We start from the raw sequence: 20,597 nt of genomic DNA, 5'->3' as shown, positions 1-20,597 counted from the left end.
ATGGTATATACAAGAATTGTATATAATCCAATAAGCAGACATTGCAAAGCAGACAAACTTGAGAAATCCCTTTACAGAACAGCCAGAGAGGTGTCAATATTCATACTGTGAGAAAATGTGTAAACAGAGGGATTTTTTAATTTACTTAAGGAAAAAAAAAAAAGCCAAACGTATGTGATCATCAGGGATAAATCCATCTCTATATAATAGGTATTAATGAAGAAAATGTGTCTGTATGTGTTTGAGCCATAACTCTTGCTGGTATTGGCAAAGACTCAGCTACAAAACTGTGAAGGAAAATATTTCAACACCTTCAAATTGCAATGTACACAATCTAAAACTAGAGCACATGAAAAAAGCAGTGTGATTTGAACTGACCTAGGTATACAGTTCCTATTTCAGTTAACAAGGAAGTACTCCAGACAGCAACTAGCATCCCACCATAGAAAGTACTCTGATAGCAAACTGCCTCTTTTCTGGATTCTATTCCTGAATCACATACCTCACATAAATGCTGGAGCACAGACTCATTTTCTTAAGCAAGGTGGATATGTGCTTAACTGGCCATGTTTAAATCAGTTGGAAGAGACAGCAGGAGAGCTCCACCTTTTTAGTCAATAGACTAAAATGTTTGTCAAGAGAACTAGATAGAGTTCCCCTCAATCCTCCTCTTCACAAGCTCTATGTGCTCTGACACCTCCTGTCTCATCTCAGCTGTAGCAGAATGCAGATGATCCGTATGAGTAATGAAAGATTGCCCTACATTGGTAAGAATGCCCAAATTCAGGCTTCCTCTACAGATCAAAGCAGACTTCCAGCAGGAAAGTAAATTCATTCAGGGAAGTCATGCTGGATCAGTCTTTTTTTGGGTGGAGGCACCTGAAGCATTGTTACAGCTGTCAAAATGAACCTATGGGTTTTAGGCTTACAAAAATATAATTACAAGAAAAATAAAGAAAAAAGCCCAATTGAGACACAGAATTTAAAGTGCATCTCTATTAAATCACCCCACCTGATTTGAAGTTTCATTGATAGCTTCCAGAAGCTTTTCAACAGCCGCCTGCAGTCGAGAACTAATATTCAGAATGAGCTCTTCATTTTCAGGATCTATTTCCATCCCAGTTTCTGCAAGATGTTGGCTCAGCAGTCCTTCACCTGCTGCTCCTGACCACATGTTAATATCATCATCTCCCATACTACTTCCATGATATAAGGAGCAGGACTCTGAGGAAAAAAAAAAAGTTACCCTTTCACACAGACTCTTAGCAATTGCAAACATGAAAAGCTGTGCAACTCAGTTACAGTAAGAAATACATGTCCAAAAATGATTAAAATATTCATCTTAGTCATAAAAACAGAAAGGGAAATACTGCATACTACAATTCACACAAACAAGATAAACAATGTGTTAATTAAAAAGAAGCAGAAGTGCAAGAGAAAAGGAGATATTAACAGACAATATTTTAGACATACTTTCAGTATGTCGAGGGGCTCTGATGCTCATCTTTGAACCTTTGTTACTACCAGTAACCCTTACTACTTAGAATAACTTGCAATAATACTTGCAAGATTGTCTTTAAAATATGAATCAGTTTAAAAACCCCAAACAAAACCAACACCAGACTGTCAGTCCCTGTTTCACCAACATCCAATTATGTTACTATGCATTAACACCAAACTGTTCAAGTCAGTGAATCAAACTCAAGTGCGTAAAAGGAAAGGCATGCATGCAATTCAGACAGCTTCTTAGGACAAACAGACTGGAATACAGAACAACAATATTCAGCCTGGTTATTAGTGAACTGAAAAGTTACTAAAATGGGCAGCTGAACAAATCAAGCACAGTGCATCAGGACTGCAACTGTTCCTGCTGCTGGGCCACCTGGCACCTGACTGCTTCTCAATCTTCCTGAGGTCTGATGCCATTTAAGGACATTATCCATTCTTTCTGAAAAGCCAGACACACAAGGTTTGCCTATGGTATTAGGCTGATAGCAATTCTTCTAGAAAACAGCAAATTTGCCATATTTAGAATTCAAGGATCTATTTAAGCAATGCAAGTGAAAGCAAAGTCTTGAGATGTTTTAAAATCACACTTTTGGTATGAAAGAGCAATACAGTAGGTATATTGTGACAGTAGGTATATCGTGGCAATATCAACTATTATACGATATACAGTAGGTATATCGTGACAATATCAACAATTTTTGATAAAGTCCTTTGAAAATAAAGAAGTGTTATGCCCTTAGACTGACAGTTCTGAAATGTCAGAAATAAATGCTATTGTGGAGAGTTTTTAAAATGACAATTTATTTAAATGAAGTATATTTATGGAATATATTTAAAGTAAATATTTTGGTATGGTGCAATTTTTTAACAATTAGATGTTTTTGCTTAGGATTTTCTAAAAAATGTCTTATTTTTCAGGAAAAGCATTATGACTAAATGAATTAAGAATACTCAATGCCTGTTTAGCAATGAAGTTTCAATACAGGGTTATCTTTGAATTTAAGTTCCTGGTTACTCTAAGAATTGTGACTGCTGAACTAGAACAGTTTGTTTAGCTACAGAAATTGAATTGAAATTACAACAGGTCAATCTCACAGACTGCCTTTAAAAATGTAGCTAGGTCTTGTTGGTTTTGCCTCCTAACCAGGCAGGCAAATAATATTGGCAGGCATATAATAATATGAGCACTCTTGTTGATTTTGTTTGAACCTATCAAGCAAGTCAGATTCTAGTTTGAGGTTTGTTTTTAGCTTTTTTGTAACAAGCTGCAACATGATTAACCACCTGGTGTACTTAATATACATTCCTACCTGCAGGTATTCTGACAATAATATCTGCAGCCATATATATGACCCATACACAACAAACTAACCTGTAGTGATTTTAATTGAGGAAAGTTTCACTTCGTTTACTTTTCTCTTAAAAATGCTCTTAAAATTGATTTTTCAAATGCAGATGCATTTAGTGGTTTTTTCTTCTAGTTGTATTATTACTGTTTCATATCTCCTTTTAGATATGAGGGATATAATGTTACAAACTGTTTTCACACTCCAAAGGGAAAAAACAGAAGCACACTATATGCATGAACAGAACGAATAACCAGATGAACAGAAGATACATTCACATGGCACCTTTCATCTACAGGATTTCAAAGCACTTTTGAGTACTGCACTTTGGAATGGCAGTCTAACTCCTGTAGTGGAATCACCCTAGCAGTGGCTGGCAGCCATTTTCTGCCAGCACACTAAATATTTGCAATGGGTTTATAGACCATAAAAGCTGTGCCACAACACCCTAACATTCCAACCCCCTGCAGTGTAAGAAAGGCTGCAAAATTAGCAATTTCACTTTTTATATTCTATAGCATTTTGATATCTTACCACCCAAATTTGGGCTGTGTTTGGGTGTTTCAAAATATATCAATAGTGATGCAGAAGCTTTAATATCCTCAGAGTAGAAAGGACCTTCATTTGAGATGGATATCGAGCAGCGTAAATATTTCCAAATGCTGTGCCAAAATATTGGTTAAAGACTGAGTTGAAGGGAAATACACTCCCTACTGAGCCACCAACACACTTACTGCAGCACCTGATGCTCTTTGGAGGCCACCCATCTTAAGAACTGACCAGGTAAGACCCTGCTTAGCTTCAGAGATCTCACAAAATAAAAGCTCACAGTACAGTAGCACAGCTATAAACAAGATAAAACAATGACATATTAGTTATTGCACAATCTAATTCTTTCCTGATGTAGTACAAATAATCTCAGTAATGTTCCTGCTGTCCTTCTCAGGTTTAACCCATAATTCATCTCCTGTCACCCTTCCATTTCAGTAAATGATTTGCTTATGAGGTACGTCTGAATTGTGCAATGATGATTGTGTGTAAAATACAAAAAAAAAAGATTATAAAAAATGACTGCAGAAATGTGTAGTTGGTTGCAAAATCATATGAACTGTCTGTCTGGAAACTTCTGAAGAAAAACTTAAAAACACTGATGGCAGCTCAGAATGTCAATTTTAAAAGCCAGGTTCAGAGTATGTCTTTTACATCAATAATGTCACTAATATTATTATTTCTTCTCGCCAGTGACAGGACAGTACTAATGGGCCTCCACAAATTCCTAACAAGGGTTAAGACTCCTGTTTTGTTTATGACAATTCTTTTGTAATTTGCTTCCATTTCTTCTTGATAAATACAAAATAAATCGACATTAAAACATCATTTTGTTATATGAAATATCTCAAAACAAAACATCATAATTTGCCTGAAACTATTCTATAAAAAATGAGGAAAGAAAGAGTGAGCTGTCACCAAAAGTATAATTTGGCACATGGAAACTTTAGTAGTCTCAAAGATATCAAAAAAACCCCAACAATTATCAATTGCACAAAAAACTCATGATAATTCTGTTCATACAATGGGGTTGGCAACCGAATTGATAAAAGCAGAAAACCATATTATGATTTCTACAAAGTGGAACTTAAGACCACAAAATCACATTAAATGTCTTCCTAAGTGTTCCTAAAAGTCTCTGTATCTTTTTCCCCTCAAAATTGTCTTACTACAAAGCAGCTTGGTACAGCATCCTTCCACACAATTTTCAGTAGTGGAAACAAGAAATAGAAACATTGCCCAGTCTCATTAATCACCCTAGCAGCTTAATGCTAATTCCCCTTTTGTTAATCCTTATATGGCTGTTCAGTCTCCCACCCTAACAGAACTAAATCAAATTTCACTGTCCTGTAATTTTGTTTTTCAGTCAATACAAAATAAGAAATATAATATAACTGACTTAAGTAAAACTACCATCTCTTTGTGTAAACTCCCTCCTGGTAATGGAAAAAAAAAATCAACCAAAGAAACAAAGGTTTATATTGTTTCCTTTGCCGTGGAGCATGCAGTTCAGCACATCAGATGTCACGGCCCACTAAATCTTAAGAAAACTGTTCAATTATAGAGTGCTTGCTCAGAAGTTTCAGATACAGAAGTTGTTTATGAGCTGCCAAGTGACATTTATGAAGCAATACATATTTTGCATCATGTAGAACAAGTATCTCAGTTTACTCCTGGGATTCCTCTTAGGAATTGAGCTGAGGGGTTAAAAGTTGAAAACAAAAAATCAGTCTTGGGGCAGCACAGTGTTTAGCTATTTACTACCTTTTCTCCTGGTACACTGCTCAAAAATAAGGAGCTCAGAAGGCAAGAGGGTTTAACAGTCAAGGAATGCCGTAACCTCACAGGCTTCTCCAGAGCAACCTGCATTACTGCAGTCCCTCTACCCAAACTCACCAGATTACTGAGCACAAATGTCATTCCAATGATATGTTTTATGACTGAAATTTGAACTTTACTCACTCTTCTAGAAATAAAATCCTGTGCTTGCAGATAACCTAGTCAATGTCCCTCTATAAATGCACTCTGCAAATCAGGTGTGGTTATAAGCATATGATCTTAATGATTCAGTTTTTAAAAATGCTGAAACTCAGCAAAAACAGTAAGCTGAGTTTTGCTTGTCAATAGATATGGAATATGCTCAGAAGGTCAGAGAGAATTCCCTTCGAGAAGCACATTATTTTACTACTTTATTATATTAAATTTTTATTGGTATAAATTTATTCCTACAGATTTCCTAACTAATTAAAAAGGAAGATCTGTTTGGCTGGGTACTAGAAAATACAGTAACATGCACAGTTTAAAAATAACCCTACAGTGTCTATATATTTCTAACTTCTCTAAAATAATGGGGAAAAATTTTAAAACTTGTTCTCTCAAGCCATTTAAGTGTTAGTATAGAATATGAATAACAAGAATCCCATGGCTGAAGCACTAACAGAACTGGTCATCTAATTCCATTTGAAGAATGATCAAATATTTCAGCTGATGAAACAGTACAACTATTACTATGGCTGCATGACCCCTGTGTCAGAAAGGATGCTCCAGTATCACTCTGAGAGCAAAAAAGGAGAACTGTGAATACAGCCCCAGAGATACATTACAAACCATACATTCAGCCATTATAACTACTGTAAGTTTAGCTCTTCGTTAATTTTCACTTTTTACTTTGGTTATTCCTTCCTTCATTGTTATTTCTGAATGTAAGGAAACATGCAAAAAGGATACTGGAGTAAACAACTGCTAGGTGGGCAGCTTGAATGCTGCCCTGTACCAAGGAGGAGCATTACAAGAACAGACACTTGCTTTCTTAGAGGAGACTGAAACCTTACATACCTCTTCAAAATACACTGATAGTAAACACATTCTGTCACTAACAGAATGGAACTGAGCTTTTTTCTACCTGAAGAGACTCCTCTTTCATCAGAAGACTTCACAAGAAATTAGCAAATCATTCCAATCACAGGACATGTTGTGTGTTTAGACAACATTCTTAATGCTACTGAGTTTAGACAGTAGCATTAAGAAAGCCAGATAAGTAAAAATGACAAAAAGATATTTTTAACTGTGTTTTGCTACATATATGTAATGCATTAAGAATTGTTAATGACAATAATTAGTGACACTCACAAGTATATGCACTGATAAGCAGGAGCAGGCAAAAAGTGAATGTACCAAAAAATAAGATCAGAAGCTTAGTTATCCAATCTGCTACTTGAGGAAAAAGGCAAAGCCTCACATCCTGAAGTTTGAAAAGACAATTTTTCCCACAACTAAATACAGTTATATGTATAAAAAATAAAAGTTACTTTTTTAAAAAATGAAACAGAAGTACAAGAAAAAATCCACTGTTAACTTGAAAACTTCAGAAATTGTTAGACTACAACTTTATACATGTCATTGCAGATAACCTTTGAGTGATCAACTGAAGATGTGTCTGTGCTACAAATTCATGCAACTTAACTTGCCCCAAGGCTTAATGTGACCTATATTTAAAGCCAGATGGAATCAATAACATGAAATAATCTACATTTTGAAAGAAAGAGGTGAAGTTCACTTGCATTTACCAGTTGTATTATTATCCTGTAATAGACACTTTCTTAATACTGAAATGTAGTATTTGACTTCCAGTTCTTTTTCTCCTTCCTAGTAGTTAAAACTCCAGCCAAATCCAGATGTAAAATGTGCTTGAGGTTGAACTGATCTGTTGTTCGTTAGCTCCCCACAAGATCCAGGATGCATGTGCACAACCTTTAATGTACCTACATGCCAGTACAATCAGGCACCTACTCTTGCCCAAAAGAGAAATGGACATACACTATCCTAGTGCAGTCACAAGAAAATAAACAGAGCCCAGTAGAGTTCTTTGACACTGGTATGCAACTAACTATAACATCAAAATGCTCCTTTAGTCTTGTGCCAACTAGCACTCCTGGAAACAGCTGATGGGCAAGTGTTAGCAGTTGAGAAGTTCTTGGAACTGGGTCCAAAACGGGATTTGCATGCAAACACTTCTTTAGGAAGCTAATGAAGTCCATAAACACATATACAGGCTTGGCCCCTGCCAGCCTGGCCTCAGTGACTAGCAGCATACCTCTGTACTTTTAGTGCACTGGTGGAGACACAGCCCTTGACATTAGTTCCATTCCCCACACATACACAGGAGGGTGTAAGTGGTGCAATGTGCCATGGAGCTATGTTTCATTCTTTTTGTCTCCATCAACAGAAACTTTTTTTTTCTTGACTTCTCAATCACTTTCCCATTCTGTTGCAGGCTTTGCAACAGGACCCCAGATGTGAGTTGTAACTGGTGTGGAGCATGACCCAAACAACTGAAATGTTGTCTCTTAAGCAAAGATACCATATGCATTCAAATGAAAAATAAGTTGTAGGAGTTTCTTCCTTAAAAAAAGTTTAACTTAAAATATCAAAACTAAGAATAATTAAATATATCATTAAAGCATGCAAATGATACTTTTATGAAATATAAAACTATACAATCAGCATGCAAATGATACTTCTTATGAAATACAAAACTATACAATCAGTACCTTTTTCATACCCCACACGGATGCAGGGTTTTATAGACTCCTCTGTCTCAGTGTCCCAACCAGCTTGTTTGGAAGCCTGGACTTTCCCAGACCGGTCCAGTATCCCAAGAACATGCTGACCAATTGTCTCCTCCATTGCTACAGTTGTCTTCACAACTTCTAAAAGAATCTTCATGAGTTTTTCATTAGCCTTCTGAAAAACATGCCTGCAAGACAGAAACTAATCAATCCTCTGATCTTTCCCTTATTTCCAAGTGGGTTGTAGCCTTTAATACACCCTTGCAACCAAAGAAGATTTGCAACTGCACTAACAAAATTAAGATTTCTTTTTTAAGGATAAACCCTGCATCATATAAATACTAAATAAACAATTGTGTTAAAAGTCAGTTCTTTTTACAAAATATGTAAAAAGTCTAAGTATTTATCACTATTTCTATTTTTATCTTGGCATTTTATCTAGTTATTCTTTTATAGCACAGGTCTGCTTTCACCTGGTATTCATTATAAAATTAGTCCTTTCTCAAAATCACAGTTAAGAAAATTGTCCCTCTACACATATCAAAAACTTTAAAGAATAGTCCAATGGTATTATAAAATAAAACAATAATACTAATGTAAACTTAATTCACATATGTACATATAATATGTACATAAATACGTCTATAAATAATGTTTCTGATTCAACTTGTGTAATACAAAATATATAGTAAAATAGGCTAAGATTTGTCTCATCCTCTATAACATTACATTCTTGGCTTTATAAAAAATATGATACTATTTAACCTAAAATACATAAACTTACAAATATGGTTTTCTAGAACAAAATGTGCACATTATCATCAGTCAGAATAAAGCTTATAAATATTATTACTCTAACAGCAAAAAACATGATTATCAAAATTTAAGAAGAATATTTTCTTAACAGTTCTAAGCACCTTTCTTTAGAAAGTAGAGCTGAAGGTGTTTCATCAGGCTTTCTTCCCCCATCTTCACGCTCAAAGAGCTGCTCTCTCACATCGTTTGGGTTTTCATTTTCATTCTGATTAAGTTTTGGCAAAGGGAGAGAAAATAAAAAGGACAGGAATCCTGTCATTTCAGAATCAACATATTCTTATAGATGTCAGGATATGAAATTGTCATTTCCTTTTTAGTACTTCTGCACCAAATTACAAATCATGTAATACTCTTACTATGTGGAAAAAAATATTAACAAAAACAAACCAGGAAATCCAAGGCAGGACCAATTAGAAGGAACTTTGTTACACTGATTAAGCAGCTGCTGTACTTTCTGTTTGTGTTGCTATAGCAATATGAAAAAGTGAGTTTACTTAAGGAAATAGCTGTAGTAATAATCCCCACCTTCAAGCTGTTCAACCAGCTTCTGCTTACCTGAATTCAAAAAGCTATGTTTACCACTATCACCTCTTGAATCTTACAGCTGCTCTGCTCCAGCAATACCCAACATTGCTTAGGAAAATATATTACAGAGAACGAGTAACAGCAAACAGGAATCTTTTACTGGCTTTACATGCCACGGGTGCCCAGAAAGTCAAAGTCTATATTTACCTCTGTCTGTGTGCTGTTGTTTTGTAACTCACAAAACGGCCTCTGTCTTCCGGGTCCGGAATGCTGTTTTAATGATTCCAGTTCTTCTAGAAGCATTCTCTCTCTCTCTGCAACCAGGCTGTCATTCTCCATTGAGACACGCTAAGAAAGAAGTGTTATAGAGGCTCACACAGTTTTTTAAGCTTCTGAGTCAAGTGAGTCCTGTCACTTCTAATTCTTTACAGACACTGAACAATGAAATTTCAGTCTGTCTCATTAAATCATTACAAAAACACTGAAAGCTCTCTAGAAAGGAATACAGCTAAAAAATACTTAAACCTTCATTAAGATTTTCATACCATTTTTATGCTCTTTAGGAAATAAAATGGTCACAATGCAAACTGGAGGGAATTTCTGAATATTACATGCTGTAACATGTTTTGCACAAGAAAAAATATAATAATAACTTATTTCCTATAAACCCTACACACATTCTCTTTTAGAAGAGCCAGAAGTGCTCATGGCTTAAACACAAAGCATACATTAGTATGTAGTTCTTATGAACACACATACTAAAAAGCCAGCAGCCTAAGTTCTACTTAGTGATTTTTATCAGTTACAGGAATTTGCAACCCTGACAAAGATGCAGTTACAAACTGGGAAAAAAAAGGTAAAAGGAGAAAGTATGCATATATCAAAAGAAAAGATTATCAGGATAAATTATTCTAGGACACCTTCAAAGCAGCTAGGAGAGACAGCTGATGTTGCTGGAAAGGATTCCTAACGTAAAAGTGACTGGCTTTCTAGATTCCAGAATCCATGAGCCCAAACTTAAACAGAGCAGAACCAGGTTTGGAAAAGGTCAGAAACTCCACTCCACAGTGACAACAAATAATTCTAGAATTCACTGATTATTAGCTTCATGCGCATTTTGGTAATGCTACACTGTTGAAATTAAATCAGAGCAAGATATATTGTTCTGGATTCTTTTTACTTTGTCTTTCAGTGGAAGGAATCCTTGAAAGACATGTCTATAAATGACATTATTTTTCAATTATTATTAATTAAGATAAGCTAATGACTTTCATTAGCACACCTACTGTAGGCTTTGAATAGATACGGAGTGACAGCAAGTTAAGTTTAAAAAGGCAAAGAAACATTGATGTTTCCCACCAAACCCTACAGATATTGTTTCATTCTCAAAGTTGGTTAAGGACTTATCTCCCAGAACTGGGGAAATAAACCCCAAAATACCAAAATACATTGTTGCGGGAAGCCACTCATACTGTTCAAATCAGAATGATGAAAAATTAAGAATTTTATAGTATTTCTAGTCATGGCTGGTGGCTTCATTGATATAAATGGCTACTAGCCTGCATCCTACTCAGGGCCATGCATCTGGAAGGTGGCACGATCAGCAGTGCATCCACAATCACTCTCTTCTGGCTGCTGTGCATCACTGCAGGTTTGCTCCATGTTTACAGAAGTCTAAATCAATCCATCACAGCCTGAGCTTTGATTAAAGAAATATGTCTTCTATAAATATATGCATATATGGGTTTGTATGTACACACACACACACACAGAGAAAAAGGTATGTGTGTGTGCATAAGCGTGTATGCATGCACATGATAAATGTGTGCATGCCTCTCTCTCCCTCTAAATAGATATAAACGCATAAATATGAATCTGCCTGGTGGCGCTCCTTTGTTAACCCATATTACCTCACTGGTTGAATTCTGTATTACCTCAGCTAATTGCACCTTAAGACTCTCCAGCTCAGCTAGGAGTTGATCTTGACTTTCCCTCTGACGCTCCATTTGCTGCATGTGGCCCTGTCTCAGTAACTCAGTTGCCTGCTGGTGCTCCTGGTACTGCCGCACGAGCTCCTGCCGCATGTCCTCCAAGCGCTCCTCGTACAGCAGCAGCTGGCTGGATGTGGCTGTGGCTGTGGCTGTGTCCGTGGCCACCACCTCACCGGAGTGCTGAAACAGTGCAAATGCTTTAGCATCTTATTCTCAACAACTGTTTCTAGAACATATTGAAATACAAATTTCAGAAAATGCTTTCATAAATAAAAGTAGCTGGAATGAAAGCATCATCGTGTTGCCTGCTTCTTGGACAGTCCAGGCATAGAATTATTCTCCATTTAAAAAGGATCATTTTTTTTCCAATAACTCTAAACAGTATTAACTTTCATGCTTTTTACGACTCCCTTTTATCATATTTATTTTAGCTTGGCCCCACCCCATGTTTGTGAAATGCTAACTATATGCTTTACATCACTTCAATAATTTTTGTGCTGATATCTTTTATCACAAGACACTCAAACTGTTTAAGCACTATTTTTAGTCTATTCTTTGTATAAAAACTAAAAAATAACCTAGTTTACAAAAAGTCTTTAAACAATTTATTGTCTGCCATATAGCTGGCATCATATTCCCTTCCTCAGGCATAGCACACAGGAAAGAAGGGTAGATAATTCTGGTCTGAAGTTGTCAACTCTTTGAAAGGGAAAAGGAAATATTTAAATGGAATTTTCATCTTTTTTTTTTTTTTTAAACACTTACTGGTGTTTCTTCTGCTGTAAGACCTTTGCTATGGGAAAGAAGTTCTTCAGAAATCACTGACTTATGTGTTGTCTGTCCTAATATGCAATCAGGACTGCTATTAGAATGAAGCTGTTCTCCAAGTGAATTGATCTCTCCAGACTCTTCACTGAGCTCCTTGCAAAGTGATTTCAATCCTTCTTCATTCCTATTGCCTTTTCCAGTTGCCTTCCTTATAAGGTTGTCAACCTCTTCCTCACTGTGCTGCTTCTTAATCCCAAAATGTATTCCCTCGGGATGTACAATCTGTGTTGGTGCTTCTTCTTCCTTCTGCCTAGCAATTCCTGACAATTCAGTCTGTTTGGCAAATGCTACACTCATTGACACAATAACCTGAAAAAATAAGAGAAGTCTACATTAGTTTATGCTTCACAGCACCTCCTAGTACTGAAGAAATCTCATAGATGACCATCAACAATAAAAATGTGAGTAGCAAAAGTTCCCAGAGGAAAACAAACAGATAAAAGGACAAAGATATCTTGTCAATCTTGAAAATGGTCATGTCTTAAAATATAGACACACTGTATTTAAGGTAGTTTAATGAACTACAATGCTGTTTTCAGTTACAATAGATTATTTAGCATGGAAATATCAAAGTTTTTTTTTTTTTAAAACAAAGATCCTATTAGATGATTTCAAAAAGTGCTGACAAACAGACTTAAAAGCAGCTGTGCTAAGCTTTCTCTGTCTAGCCAAGCATCCTGTGCAAAAGTTTGACTGACATGGAATTTTGGGCCGTATAAAGAAAGCAGTGCCATGTGCTTGATACTTAGCACAGGAATTTTATTTAACCAGAAAGAAACTACTGGCACTAACTAGCTGCAGTTGCAGTTACAACAGGCTGGTAACTTTTGTGTTGTTGAGTATCTCTAATACAAATAAATCTCTTTTCCACTCATGTGAGTAATTCTAATCTAGATTTAGAATACAATGATTTATAGCATAAGCTACAAAAAGTGTGAAAAAATACTATAATAAATACAGAATTGTTACACTTGAAAACACCAAACTCTTCCTTTCCAGAAAATGTGAGTTTGTCTTTTGAACTTAAACTGATCTTAACCAATGCAGCATTTGTTTCCTCATAAAGAAGGGTTTTCTTGGTAGCAGATAAGAGAATTTTTTTTTTCTCTTCAAAAAAGTGGAAACTTTTTGAAAAGTAGAAAGTTAAGTAAATCCCTATATATACTCTATCTATAAAATCTTACTTTTACTTTTCATGTTTTAGTCACCAGATTGAAAGAAAAACAATGCATTTCACACAACATATTAAAACGTACAATAAAATATGATGAGAAATAATATTAAGCTATTATGTGCAAAAGTCTTTTGAACTGACCTGCTGATAAGCCTATGGTAACAAGAAATACACTCCAAGTATTTTTAAAATAAATCCTAGTGCAGAATATGGTACTCGTTGTCTATTTCCTTTGAAGTTTTAATTACCACTGCAACTCATATGAAGAGAAATTATGAGTTAGGAATAGAAAAGATAGTTAAGAAAACCCAAAATATTTCAGAATTTTTAAGACTTTTCCATTCAGAAGTCAAATGAAACTATTTCTTGTAAATAAATCATACAAAAGTTAGCATATGCTACAGCAACTGCCTAAATAGTTGAAAACAGCAAATAAAAATGACAGATTTTTTAAACATATTTTAAAGTAATAAAATAAAAGTAATACCTTTGCTACTTCTTCTTCCAATCTTTCTTGGTACTGCTTTTGGAGCAACTGAACAACATCCAAATCATTATGCATTTCCATCTCCCTACCAAGCTGTAAGAAAAACATGAAATCTCAGATCACATATTTGTGATTTTACTTCATTAGTTTCAAGTTTAAATCCAGCAAGAGATTTTTTTCCCTCAATTAGGTTTTTTTCATCTCATACAAATCATGTAATTTTGTATCACAACACAGAAGAACTGGGTAGAACACTTTGCCTTGTTTCTGCTTCAAAATGAATTTTAAAAGTTAAGTTTGCAACAACTCTCCTTCCAGCACTATCTGAGATGTTAAATGCAGTGAAACCAGGTCAGTAAGCACAGAATCACAGTACAAAACAATGTTACTATTTTGCAAAATGCAGAGTTTTTGAGCCAGATTTCCAGCACTCCTAGGGGAGGAATCCATGGGGTCTTTCCAACTGCACTTGGTCTCTTAAAATCTTTGGGGTTAGTTTTCCAAAATTTCTCCTAAACTGTGTAGCATGTATGACAGAAGTCCTGGTATTTCACTTAAATTGCTCCTTTCATAACTTGTGTTTAAAAAAAGTCACAATATTTTAAAGGTTCCTGAAGAAATCTCAGAATTTGAACACTAATTCTCTCCCACTTTAGTAAGAAGCAGCCAACTGAAACATCTTGTTTCAGAGATAAAATAAATGTAAACCCAGCATCAATAAAGCAAGTTTTCTTGATCATAATTCCCAGATATGTTTTTCAGAAAAATTTAAATATTTTGCCCCTAACATGGACGGTAGGATACTTAGTACTAATAATTAGTACAATACTAAGACAATAACTACCTTACTCTACTAAATATTAGTCCATAATTCACTTTAATCTAAGAAGCCAAAGCATATAAATTATGCCACGTTTATATATATTAGCTATCAACTGAGTTAGATCATACCTCTAATGCTTTATCCGTTTTTTTCTGATGAAGATTTTCTGTGCACTTTACTTTCCTGAAGACTTCTTTTAACTTTCTTTCTGAATCTGTGGATACACTAAAAAGGTACAAAAAGCAGAGAGAGGAAATAATAATTTTTAAAAAATCAGTGGTTTGCCCATGACTTGGTAAAAACCGGAATGTGTTAACTGGACCTAAACTTCACCACAAACTTTAGAATTATCTATCATTCTAGAAAATAATTAATTTGAGGTAACTACATCTACACAAGATATCTTTAGATGTGAAGGATAGTGCCTGGAGTTTTGAAGACTAAATGTGGTCTACTGAGTTGAAGTTTTGAAATTGCTGCTATAAAGCTCATTACTTTTATACATTATTCCATTTATGAAATCTTCCTCTAGTAGCTATACATGCTGCTCTACTTAATTTGCAATGTTTATGTCATTTCTTTGTAAGACTCTTAACAACTCTTGAAGGAACAAAACTCCAGCAGAGCAGTATGTTTATAAAGAATTGCTCCAATTCTGAAGCAGAACACAGAGCTTGACACAAATGGTTATTTGAAACCCTTCTTGAATGAGTGTGAAGTTATAAGCATTGAAAAACTGATGAATACCTTGTGTGGTCAGAGGACACCCCAGCCATTTGAAGCTTCTCCTGCAGATGGACAAGCTCTGTAGTGTACCTCTCTTGACTTTCTCTCAGCTGCTGCTGGAAATAGGACCGGAGGTGTTCCAGTTCTTGAGCATGCTGCTCCTCAAGTTGTTTTTTAAGGTTCCCTATCTCCTTTGAACAGTATTCTTGAATTGTAGGATCTGTACATAGGTTGTGTGAGGGAGGGGGTAGGAAGGACAGACAGACAGACAGAAAAAGAAAGAAGAAAGAAAGAAAGAAAGAAAGAAAGAAAGAAGAGAAAGAAAGAAAGAAAGAAAGAAAGAAAGACAGAAAGAAAAGAAAGCCCAACAGAAACGAAAGCAGATACCGAAAGAAACGAGAAAAGAAAGAAAGAAAGAAAGAAAGAAAGCACAAAACAGAAGAAAGAAGAAAGAGCAAGACAAGAAGTACGAAAGAATGAAGGATGAAAGAACGAAAGAAAGAAACTATATTAACTTCTTCACAAATATTTAGCAGTGACTGAATAATTAATGTAGTTTTAAAAAAATTTCTGACATTCTGTCAACTACTTTTCTGTAACAAAGAATGATAACCTAATCTTCCATTTGGCAAAATAATATTTGATATGGGTAACAAATTGTTACTAAAAAAACTAATTAGTTAGTGGAAAACTAATAAGTACTAAACCAAAAATGTATCACAGAATCTACTTCTGAAAGAATTTACAGAATTAAGAAAATCAGAGTATTGTACTGCAAAATCAGAAAAAAATCTCTTATGCTCTCGCTGTAGTAAGATATAAATCAGTTAAAATTAGAAGTCATTGTCTTTTCCTTCTTCTGAATATACATACATTAAAAACAGCATATGCATCTTTTTACCCATTAGATTCTGTGAAGCAGTCTGCAAACTTTCCTTTCCTATTTCCACATGGATAGGTTCCTCTTCTTTCCTCCTTTCTGAAGAAGACACCCTTGGTTCCTTGACCTAAATAATAACCAAGTAAATGCAATTAGCAACAATTTGTCTAGTAATAGCACAAAAATATTATATCCAGTGCTGCACTCCCAGTGTGAAAGGGAAATGGACATAGTGGCAGGAGTCCAGCAGAGAGTAACAAAGGAGATGGGAGGCTTGGAGCATTTGTTGTACTAGGAGAGGTGAAGAGCTGGGCATGTATAACCTGAAGAAGGCAAAGCTGCCCACAGGGCTTGTGAAGTATCAAAATTCAGCTGGACACAGTCCTTGGCAATCTTTCCTAGCTGACACTGCTTTGGGTTAGATGAACTCCAGAGGTGCCTCCTAACCTCAACCAGTCCACAATTCTGTGACATGGACAGCAGCTTTCTCCATTTTCTCAAATCACTGCCTTGCTCTGCCACTCAACCAACTTCCTCAGTCATCCAGAATGAATTCATGCAACAGAGAAAATTCAAATGCTCATATACTCTATGCTATTAAAGTTTACCTGTTTATACTCCACCATCAGCTGTGTTTGAAGTGCTTTCAGCCTGCTGTACTCTGCCATTATCTTCTGGAGAAGTGCATCCATACGCTCTTGCACAGTTAAATTACACAAAGAACCAGGGACTTTAAAAAAAGAAAATTAAAATTTTACCATAAATTTTAAGACAAGTGATTTGTTCACAAGTTCTGCCCTGAAGAACTGTCTGATAAACATTACAAAATACTGAAACAAGTGAAGTCCTTCCAGATTTTCAACACATTTTTGTATGTCCTGATACACATGCATTTTTTTGGTAGGATTGCTAGCTTCTTCAACAAAAAGAGGAAAAGGAAGAGAAAAACCCCAAAACTTTTTTCCACCAATATCCATGAAAATGAAAACAGAGTAAGAAAATATCTGCAACAAAAATAAAGTGCTTCAGAATAATGAGGAAAACTCTAAACCAGCTATTTAAGCACATGCATTAGTACTTGAAAAAGTAATGACATAATTGCCAGTCTGAAATACTTTAAATAAGTACATTTAACCAGCTAGGTAGTACAAAGTCATTACCTTGAGCTTGATCTCTGTGTACTGGTAATTCTACACTCAGTTTTTCTTTTACATCAGGTTTAGAGTAAATTTCCTGTTCCCTATCAACAGCTTCTACAGCAGCTGAAGAATGCTCATTCTGACTGCCACACAAAACCTGCATAAAAAATCAAGCAAAGTGAAAAGTAAACAATTTATTATTAATCAATCACAATTCACAAAGAAAACAAGAAAAACAGGAGAAAGTAGTATTTTGTGAGCATTAACTTCTGTGAAAATGATGGCATAAATGTTCTGTTGAATCCTAAGAATTCCACCTAGAGACAATCTTTAAAACTCCTGATAAAAGAAACAGATATGAAAAGACTTTTCAGCTAAAGCATAAATGCATATGTTTCCAAATCAGTATTTAATCTGGAACTACAAAGTATTAAAATCTTCTAGATTTTAATAGCCTTCTTCAGTAATGTGGAAAGCAACTCTACATTTTAAATGTCTCATTCTCATAAGCTGCAATTTTACTTAAAAGAGGAATTCCTTAAAGCAGAAATTTGTATCTTTTTAGGGATTACAGCTCATCTTGTTCTTTAAGTGCTGAACAAATCAGACAAAAGGGAATGGCATAAAAAAAGCAAGTAATGAACAGAATCCGCTATGTTTGTTGGTGCTACGGGGTCAGCAGAACACTGCTGTATTCACAATGGGCAGGCAAACAGAAGATTTGTCCACATGGTTTCTGAAGGTGATACTTGAAAAGAAACTGCTTGCTCAAAGCATAGTGGGATTCTTTATTTAAAGGTTTTGTACTCAACACAAAACAAATTCAACTTAGAAAAGTAAAACCGTAATTTCTCCAACAGCTCTGCAGAAGGATTATACAAACAGGCAGCATTTTTCACACTGTGAAATAACTCATGCCAAGCACTCTCATTTAGCTGCCACTTTCTGTGAGCTATGGTGGAGTCCTGCTTAATCTCTCCTATGGTGGATCTCAAGTTAAAATTCTGCTATTTACTTCCCCAAAAAGGTATTGAAAAAAGTCCAGCGAAGAAGGAAAAAAAACCCCCAAACCACAAACCTCATCCATTCAAAGTATTTTAGACTTGAAAACTTACAATGAGTGACAAAAGCAGTTTAATTTATCTAGAAATAAGTCTAACAAGTAACTCGATTGATGGTCAAAAAGTACCTGTAAGGGCCATCAATTACTGTTACTCTAGAAAAAAAAGATATGCCAAAATATTATTACAGGTGGCTGATATTAGAATGAAGCCTAAATATAAGCTTCAATTTTTGACTGCAATATATATTTATTAAAAACAATACAGACAGTAATTTTTTTAGATTGTCTGACACTTTATAATCGTTGAAAGATAAGCTACAGCTAAGAAAAAAAATTACTCTTATTGCAGATATGAGAGGTGATGTCCTGTGCATCAAGACACTTGTGAGTGACATCAGACTCTTGAATCAAAACATATATCCATAAACAAAGAGAAAGGAAAAAAGAACTTCCAACCTAGTAGTGATGAGATCAACATTAGCTAGAAGAGTAGGACTATGTGTAAGACAAAGGACTTGTCTGGACAAGGACATAAGTTTAGGGAAAAAAAAAATACAAAACCACTTGCAATACTATTTTGGAAGCTCAGGTTCAGCAGTCTCTATTTTGAGATCAATGCAAAGAGAAAAGCTGCAAAGAAAACCTGCAAAAATAATGTAGAAAAATATGATGACTCACTAACCATCATTTTTTGTTTTCCAAATTTTCATTTTGAAAAAGGCTTTTTGTTAAGTCTTACCTGAGCCAGCCTGGAACATTCCTCAGTGACAGCTTCATTCAGTTTTTCTATAAGTCTTTGTGTAGATTTCTCTTCATCATCTATGAATACAAATTATTCGTATTATTTTTAAACACTAGATGCACAACAACTTTTCAAAGGTCTAATTTCCTGCCTCAGTGAGGCTGCCTCTTCAGCTTGAGGAAGGACACTTTTTTGTTCCCCTCTTTATTGTTACAACACATGGACAGTTTCAATTATCACAGTTGAGCTGCACATTCTAGAGGAGCAAGAGATAAGAAATGACTTTGTTTATTACTGACCTCCAGAAAGATAAAAGCATACAGATACCTAGTGGAGGGAGAAGAACTTGTGCAAAAAAAATTAAACAAGAGCAAAACATGGCATAACAGAAAACCGGAGATAGAAAACCATCATGAGAACATAAAAGCTCACTGAGGCAAAAAGTAGTACCAAAGTTTACTTAAAGTGTGCAGGGAGTCAATGCAGTAATGCAAAGAAAAGACAAAAGAACAAGTCCAAAAATACTTTGCTGGTGAATTTGCTTATTATTTTACCTTCTAGATGAATCTACTATATTGTTCTTTACAAATAATTGAGCTAATAAACAGCAAACTATGAGTTGTAATACTTTTGATTCCTTATTTTTTATATACTTTTTTTTTTCAGTAGTAATTTATGTCAGTAATAGACTGCATTTACTGGGTAAACAATTTGTTGAAAAAAACCCCTTCAAAACATGATATAAAAAGAATTTATTGGACAGCTAGATGCACAAACTCTTGTGCTTGTTTGGTTAGGGTTTTTTAGGGCAGTTTTTCATACTGAGCTTCATTCTCATAATTCTGGTCAAGTTACCTGCTTGTTGAAATTTCAGAGTCTGGAGCTCCAGCTGATGCATTCTTTTAAGATCAGTCATCTCTTGCATATGATTATGAACAAGTTCCTCTTTAAGATTGCAAAGTGCACTCTCTTTTTCTGCCTTCAAGGACTCACAAACCTGGTCTACATGAGCTGAATAAACCAGGGATAGACAAATCCGCTGTGCCTCCATTTGTAGTTGTAAATCAGTCTTTGAACATAAAGACACAATTTAAAAGAGTGAGAAACAAGAAAATAGAAAGGCCCATCTTTGGAAATTTCTGACATTAATAATGTGCTGAATGGAATGCTGCACATATGGTATGCATAAAGTAAATTTAAACATACATAGTTTGGAAAATTGAATTTTAACAAAATAGTAAGACACTTCTACTTAAATTAAAAATCAAATTAAAATAAGCAAAACTCAATATGCTTCAATTCCCGTTTTGCAGCAATAAAATCCTAATGAATTTTAACCCAGTGAAGCAAGAGCAATATCATTATTAAGAGACTAATTAAGAAAGTGTACTCTAAATACAGAAAAAAGATTGCATTACTAGCAGACATTAA

At 35.1% G+C, this 20,597-nt stretch overlaps 1 protein-coding gene across 4 annotated transcripts in view; it reads right to left on the bottom strand.

The window, feature by feature from the left end:
* The window catches only part of AKAP9 (A-kinase anchoring protein 9), a 107,036-nt gene that overhangs the window by 38,047 nt on the left and 48,392 nt on the right, over nucleotides 1-20,597 (bottom strand). For all 4 annotated transcript variants that reach the window (XM_018909398.3, XM_018909399.3, XM_018909400.3 and 1 more), the window contains 14 exons: nucleotides 20,022-20,235; nucleotides 19,164-19,243; nucleotides 17,383-17,518; nucleotides 16,831-16,952; nucleotides 16,244-16,349; nucleotides 15,364-15,562; nucleotides 14,745-14,841; nucleotides 13,794-13,886; nucleotides 12,070-12,441; nucleotides 11,248-11,484; nucleotides 9,521-9,661; nucleotides 8,890-8,993; nucleotides 7,955-8,160; nucleotides 1,013-1,224 (listed from right to left, as the gene is read on the bottom strand). In XM_018909398.3, the coding sequence (XP_018764943.3) occupies nucleotides 1,013-1,224; nucleotides 7,955-8,160; nucleotides 8,890-8,993; nucleotides 9,521-9,661; nucleotides 11,248-11,484; nucleotides 12,070-12,441; nucleotides 13,794-13,886; nucleotides 14,745-14,841; nucleotides 15,364-15,562; nucleotides 16,244-16,349; nucleotides 16,831-16,952; nucleotides 17,383-17,518; nucleotides 19,164-19,243; nucleotides 20,022-20,235 (2,319 nt within the window). The remainder of the gene's footprint in view (nucleotides 1-1,012; nucleotides 1,225-7,954; nucleotides 8,161-8,889; nucleotides 8,994-9,520; nucleotides 9,662-11,247; nucleotides 11,485-12,069; nucleotides 12,442-13,793; nucleotides 13,887-14,744; nucleotides 14,842-15,363; nucleotides 15,563-16,243; nucleotides 16,350-16,830; nucleotides 16,953-17,382; nucleotides 17,519-19,163; nucleotides 19,244-20,021; nucleotides 20,236-20,597) is intronic.

This window comes from Serinus canaria, chromosome 2 (assembly GCF_022539315.1).
Source record: "Serinus canaria isolate serCan28SL12 chromosome 2, serCan2020, whole genome shotgun sequence".
NCBI classification, from domain to species: domain Eukaryota; kingdom Metazoa; phylum Chordata; class Aves; order Passeriformes; family Fringillidae; genus Serinus; species Serinus canaria.
Note: the sequence above shows the minus strand (reverse complement) of the source record. Positions and strands in the feature narration are given on the sequence as shown.